At 41.7% G+C, this 7,239-nt stretch overlaps 1 protein-coding gene across 1 annotated transcript in view; it reads left to right on the top strand.

Moving 5' to 3' along the window:
• EFCAB5 (EF-hand calcium binding domain 5) overlaps positions 1-7,239 on the top strand; it is a gene marked incomplete at its 5' end in the record, with an annotated part of 141,249 nt that overhangs the window by 109,015 nt on the left and 24,995 nt on the right. Inside the window, 3 exon segments of the mRNA XM_012809720.1 lie at positions 3,779-4,068; positions 6,190-6,359; positions 6,933-7,161. Coding sequence (XP_012665174.1) covers positions 3,779-4,068; positions 6,190-6,359; positions 6,933-7,161 — 689 coding nt within the window.

Below are 7,239 nucleotides of genomic sequence, written 5' to 3'. Positions count from 1 at the left end.
AATAATAATAATAATAATAGCTGAGTGTGCTAGAGTACACCTGTAGTCCCAGCTACACAGGAAGCTGAGGTGGGAAGATTGGTTGAGCCCAGGAATTCTGGGATGTAGTGTGCTATGCCACTGATTAGGTGTCCACACTAAGTTTGGCATCAATATGGTGACTTCCAGGCAACAGGGAACCACAAGGTTGCCTAAGAAGAGGTGACCCAGCCCACTCAGAAAAGAGCAGATGGAAACACCTGTGCTGATTAGTAGAGGGATCTCACCTGTGAATAGCCACGGCACTCCAGCCTGGGCACAGAGTGAGACTTTATCTCTTAAAAAGAAAAACTTTTATATAAAAATAAAATAAAAACAAAAATAATAAATAAATGGCAGTGCCTGTAGCTCAGTGGGTGGGGCGCCAGAAGGTGTATGTTCAGCTTTTTAAGACATGGCCAGTTTCCTGCATCACTTTAACATGTGTTCATCATTTCCTGAGCACTTCCTTGCTTTCTGGTGCAATGAGACCGTCCAGTGCATTTACACCTTCCCTGCTTTCACTCTGGAAGCATCCATTTCCTCAACAAATCTGCTTTCTTTTAGTGGAGAATGGTAATTACAAGCCAGTATCTGGGTTCTACATGAACTCTTTGCTCATAGGTTTCTACTCCCAGGTTTCTCAGTGGTCAGATGTAGGGAGTGTGTGTGTGGGTGTCTGTGTGTGTGCACGCACACATGTATGCATGTATGTAGACAAACACTTACCTTTGTACAGCACTTTCTCTTTAATATGAAAAAACATGAGTTCACACTGATATTTCCAAGTCTAATCCAACAGGATTAATTCTAACTTTTTACCTTAAAGCTGCCATCTCTCTGGCTTGTTGTATTCTAAAAATACTTACTCATTTGATCAACCTCCCAATCAATCCATTAGTTCTATACAAAATTTATCTCTTCCTGCTGCTGCTGCCCTGTCACATTGATTTCCTTCTTACTACACCTAAGTTGCAACATCCCACTCTAATCTGTCCTCCTCACTGCGCTTAGCCTCTGACATCTCACACCAGAGCAGCCCTTTCCACGCTCCCGAGGCTCTGACATGGCATGCCGCGGGACCTTTTCACATAGATTGACCTCCTCAGTCCACTCTGACTCCCGACGTTGAGCTGACCCCACATCAGGAATTCCTTTTCACTCTGCTTGGGCTCTGTTGCCCATGCTGGATGGCCCCTCCACAGAGATACTCTTCTCACCCTGTTTAGGTTCCAATTTTCCAGACCAGGCTGTGCCTTCAAATGTACGCCTTTCCCTTGCTCAGGATGAAATACCTCATGTGGTTGTCTTCTTCATCCTGTTTGGGTTCTGGCACCCCAAGGTACACCACCTCTCTGTAGGGCCACCTTCTTTATCCCCATGGGCTGAAGGTTGTCCTTCCACCTGGACACCCTCCTCACCCTGCTCAGGCTTAGACAGCCAATGCCAAGCCATCCCTGCATAGATGCCGTCCTTAACCCATTTAAACTCTGATCTCCTGCTCTGTACTACTGTGGCTTCTGCTGACCACAAGCAGATGCTTACCTTGCTCTGTCCCACCTAATGGCTTTAGGACAAAATTGTTCAAGAAAGCAATAAAAATAGAAAGAAGAAAAATAGAGGAAAACCCCACAGGTTTTAATCTAATGGAGGACTGTAGACGTTAGGATTCTTTTGGATCAAGTAATAGAAAGCTTAATCCAATATAGTTAAGCAAAAAAGAAATGTATTGGTTCCTGCAATGAGAAAGTCCATTGCTAGTTCAGGACACAACTAGCTTTGGGAATTCAAATAATAACATTAGAATGGGTGTCTTGTTCTTTCTCTTGCTCTTGCTTTTGGTCTGGCCCTGCTCTCTTCTATGTTGTAGCTCCATTGCTACCACCAACCCCTCCCCTTCTGTGACCAGGTCTTTTCACATTCTCACAAGTTCATTCAAGTTCAGTGGGCATAAAAAGTGTCCTTTTCTTAATCATTCAAGCAAAAATTCGGCTCTGGCTAGAGGACTAGTGTATCCTGACTGGCTTACACCTAAGATGCATGCCCCACCTCTAGAACTATGAGTGGAACCCACTTAAACATGTGAACTGAAATGAGGGCAGAGAGATTTCCCCAAAGCAAAATTCAACATACAAATACCAAGAGAATAATGAGTGGATGCTAAAGAACAAAAATCAATGAATGTTCAACTACAGAAGTGGGAGGCTTACACATGGTAATATGACGACAGTACAAGGTAGAATTGGTTCATTGTCAAATAAATGGTACAGAATGTATGCTAATGTCTTTCAGGAGGAGAAATCATGGTAGAAGACTTCTTGAAGAAGGAGGGAGTTTGAGTTATACTTTGAAGGGCAAGAGTACATACCCTTTGACTTTCTAGTTTATATCAACTGTCAAAGCAACTTGCACATACGCATCAGGAGACATTGTATAAAATGCTCATAACACTATTCATAATAGCAAAATATCAAAAATGGCCTAAACCTAAACACCCATTGCTAGGAGAATAAATAAATTGGTGATGGGATACTCACATAATAACACACAGTGGTGAAAATGAATGAGTCGCAGCTACAGAAACAGCATGGATGGCTATGGGAGCATAATGGTGCATATAAAAGCAAGTTTCAGAAAACTACATTTATAAACAGGCAGAACTAAATCATGTACTATTTAGAAGTCAACAATGTGTGTGTATGTGTGAGTATACATATACACATATACATTGTTATATAATTACAGTACACATGTAAGAATATTGGGAAAAGAAAAAGGGAGAAGATGAAGCCAAATTTCAGGAATTGGTAAGAGTGTGGGGAAGCAGAGGATGGAATAGGGTAGATCATAGAGGAAAATGTAAGTTCCTGATAACGTTCTGGTTTGGTAGTAGGTTCATGATTATACAATTAAAAAAAATAGACGTGTAGATGCAAAAGCATGCAAGGCATAGTCAGGAACCATGAGAAGAATGGGCATACTAGAGCAAATAACTCCTATATTGTAGTAAGAGCAAATAGGATTAGAAAGAGACTGCATTCAAATATGGTAGGACTTTGAATCAGGGAATTGATAATTCCAGTTGTGTTTTGATTTTACTAGTGATAAGTCAGCTATAGGGGGCAGCGCCTGTGGCTCAGTGAGTAGGGCACCAGCCCCATATACCAAGGGTGGTGGATTCGAACCCAGCCCCAGCCAAAACTGCAACAGAAAAATAGCTGGGCGTTGTGGCAGGCGCCTGTAGTCCCAGCTACTCGGGAGGCTGAGGCAAGAGAATCCCCTAAGCCCAGGAACTGGAGGTTGCTGTGAGCTGGGATGTCACAGCACTCTACCGAGGGCAACAAAGTGAGACTGTCTCTAAAAAAAAAAGATAAGTCAGCTATAAAATGGCTTGGGGTTATGAAAGTAGGAACAGAGAAGAGTGGCACAAGGATTAGCCATGTTGTCAAAGAGTAACAGAATAGGATTAAGTGGATTTAGAGGACAAATGTAGGAGTCAAAGTAGGCCCTGAGGTTTCACCAGGCTGAATGGTAGAAGTAAAACAAAATAAAACAAAGAAAATGATGTTGGAGTTATATTGAGTTCAGCATAGGAAGCCACTGTGAAATATTCTACTATGTTCAGAGATGTCTTTGGGATACTTGGGTTTCCAGGAGAGCAGTTGTCAAGGGCTGCAGTTCACTAGAAGAGGAGAATAAAAATTTCCCCCACTGATAAATCAACTTTTGGTTAGTTCTTGGTTTTGTGTTTGTTTTTTAGCTAAACTACACTTCCAATTTCCAAAGCCACACCCTGATCATGAAATGAGGTTGTCTTCAAAACAATTTCAGAAATACATAGATTTGGTTGTATCTGAACTCAGGGGGAATGAAGATCAAATTCTGGAAAGTGTGGTGGAATTTCTGATGAATAATCTAAAGAGGAGCCACACTGAGGGTCTGAGGAATAGTGCCAGACGAAAATGGCTACACCAAATCCAATATGCAGCACAGAAAAGTGGGGTGTCCCTGGAGCCAGTGTATACGGAGACATTTAAGGCCCTCACCCAGGTATGTTTTCTAAAGTGATATATATGAGGAAACATTTCCTCAGAGTAGGTGATATACAATGATTGCAAAAGAGGGACATACTGAATTCTCTTGAAAAATCACCTCTCTGCTTCCATCTTACCCACTGGCAATCATTCTAGTTGCAAATCTCCTAGAGGTTGGAGCATTTGTAATGTACTAGAATGAATAAAACATCTACAGTAGCACCTACAGTGCATATTGCAAGGGTACATGCCAAATCTATTAAGAGTAGAGTATAATTGTCTTAACACAATAATTAAGTGAGGTCAAGGCCATGGTAACCAGTTTGATGTAAGCATTCCAAATTGTATATAAAATCAGCACATTGTACCCCATAAATGCATTAACGTACACAGTTATGATTTAATAAAAAAAGAGAAAAAAAGAAAAGATGTCTTGGAATTTCTAATTTCATTTGTTCTGAGAGTCAAATAAACCTAGAATAGACAATAGATAGAGAATGAAAAATACCAATAAGAAGATGTGCAAGGAGTTCAAGTTGCATCTCCCAGCCATGATATTTGGAGGGTCAGTTTAAAAGGGAGCAATTTGGCTCGGCGCCTATAGCTCAACCGGCTGGGGCGCCAGCCACGTGCACCTAGGGTGGCGGGTTCGAGTCCCCAGCCCGGGCCCGCCAAACAACAATGACGGCTGCAACCAAAAAATGGCCGGGCGTTGTGGCGGGCGCCTGTGGTCCCAGCTGCTTGGGAGGCGGAGGCAGGAGACTCGCTTGAGCCCAGGAGTTGGAGGTTGCTGTGAGCTGTGATGCCACGGCACTCTGCCCAGGGTGACAGCTTGAGTCTGTCTCCAAAAAAAAAAAAAAAGGGAGCAATTTAAATCATAAATACAAAGTAGAATCCAATATCACACAGTATTTTACGGCACTGACTAGAATCAAGCTAAGACTATTTCACAATCCTGTCACTTAGAACACATGGCCCCCAGGGGCCACTAGCCATAGCCTTTCCACCTCTTCAGAGAGTTCCTGATTCCTGCTCCTCCCAGGCCGAGAGAGCAGAGGGGCCTTCTACATAGATCACGAATCCATTGATCCAGGCAATGGCTCACCAATCATCTCAGCTAAATAGTAACAATGAAATCATCTCTTGAATGGCTCAGTTTCCTAATGTAGATGGAAACAGTGCATCAGGACCAGGAGACAACTCAAGATGAAGCACTACTCAAACTTGCTTCAGAGATCTGTGCTACCCTAAGAGAACCAACTTATGGATATGTTCCATGTGTGTATTAACACATACTAGCTAGTGTTAGTAACATAATATTTAGGTATAGAGAATTTTCAGTTATTTTAATTAGAAACATTAGTTGTAGTGAGTCTGCAGTCTTAAGCCTCAGGAAATTCAGTCCTGAAATGACATAGATAAAATATCCAAATATCTCAAAAATTGCTTGAAGGGAGGCCAAAGCAGCTGGATCGCCTTAACTCCGGAGTTTGAGACCAGCCCGAGCAAGAGGGAGACACCTGTCTCTACTAAAAATAGAAAAAAATACCCAAGCATTGTGGTGGGTGCCTATAATCCCAGCTACTCAGGAGGCTGAGGCAGGAGGATTGCTTAAGCCAGGAAGTTTGAGGTTGTGACGCCAGGGTACTCTACCAGAGTGACAGAGTAAGACTCTGTCTGGAAAAAAAAATGCTTTGGAATGTTTTTTTCCTATTCACATCATATTAGATGGTCAAGAATTTGAGTGAAATGAAGGCATATTCTTGCTCCAGTTCCTTAAGATCAATACTTTTAACTGAAGCCCAAACAATTTGACTACAATTCAAAGGGATCCAAGTTCTAAACCTCTAAATTTGAGTAGATTTGAGAGGATTTTTGTTTTTGTTTATCCAGTAAACCAATCAAATTGAGGTGCATGCTATGGGAGAGAAATTATTCTACTCCCTAAAACTCGATTTGGGGGGACAGTTGTGGTGTCAGCCTTTTCCCCACTGCCTGCAAATGGTAATATCTGCATTACCTATACAGGAAAATGAAATTATTTGGGCCAGATACACAAATAGGCTAATGAAGGGAGATATACTAGGGGAGTTCTTTGGCTGTTAGCAAATACACGTTCAGAAATTTTTCGCCATAGGATGCTGATGCCCATGGAAATAAGAAGATCAGTGCTCATATTTCCCTCTTAGAAGAAAACCAACAACTGCCTGATAGAGGAAATGTTCTGTTGAGGAACGTGGCTTGTACCTTAGATGATGCTCCATTTGTATTGAACAAAGTGCTCTACAGGGACATGAAGGGAATCAGGTAAGAACTTCTTGAGGAGGTTAGTTTCATCCTTCTGAAAAAATAATTCCCTATCTGAAGTAAACTAGCATCCAAATCCTCATCAGCTGTCAAAGGAGAAACGCCTCAAGTCACCAATGCTTCTACAGTAGGAGCTGATGGGCATCCAGCCCGGATGATTTCACCTGGGCATTTCTACAGCTCAACCTTGGGCGATGATTTGCCACACAGGGACTCTGCTTCACAGTATCAGCTCAATTATTCCTGCCTGCTCTGTAAGTTACATCTCCAGCATCCTTTCTGTGCATATGTTTTCTCTGTAAAGATCTAAGCTTGTTAGATAGATAGATAGATAGATACATACATACATACATACATATGTATATATATATATATACATATAAAGATGTAAGCTTATTTTTTTTAAACCTTTTTTTCAAGTCAGACCCTTTAAACTGGTAATCTTACCTGAGTTGACTTCTCTGACATTTAATGCCAATGATTATGAATGGAGACTCAATCTAGTTCCCCCCATGGCTTAATCTAAATCTGCCTCTTGTGCCTTTCTCCTATACTCATATTCTTTTTCTTCAGCTTTACAGTAGTGGACGAAGGGAAGCCAATTCATGTCCCCCAAGTTCAGTACCATGGGAACATCTTCTTCTGGAACCATACCCGTCATAAGAATGATTGTAATGGCTCATTCCTGGCCCTGCCTCTTCAGGATACATATATGAGGATCTTTGGTGTCTTGGCTGTTGACACTCTTAAAGATCCCCGTGAAATAAGTATCTTCCTACCTCATGAGATTCGATTCTATCAGGTAAGTCACAGATGTCTATAAGAGCAATGGTACGATGGTCTCTCTGATACTTTTAGAAAGTGAAACCTGAAACCAGTT

Source organism: Otolemur garnettii, unplaced genomic scaffold, assembly GCF_000181295.1.
Source record: "Otolemur garnettii isolate 467f Iridium unplaced genomic scaffold, OtoGar3 scaffold00112, whole genome shotgun sequence".
Lineage (NCBI taxonomy): Eukaryota > Metazoa > Chordata > Mammalia > Primates > Galagidae > Otolemur > Otolemur garnettii.
Note: the sequence above shows the minus strand (reverse complement) of the source record. Positions and strands in the feature narration are given on the sequence as shown.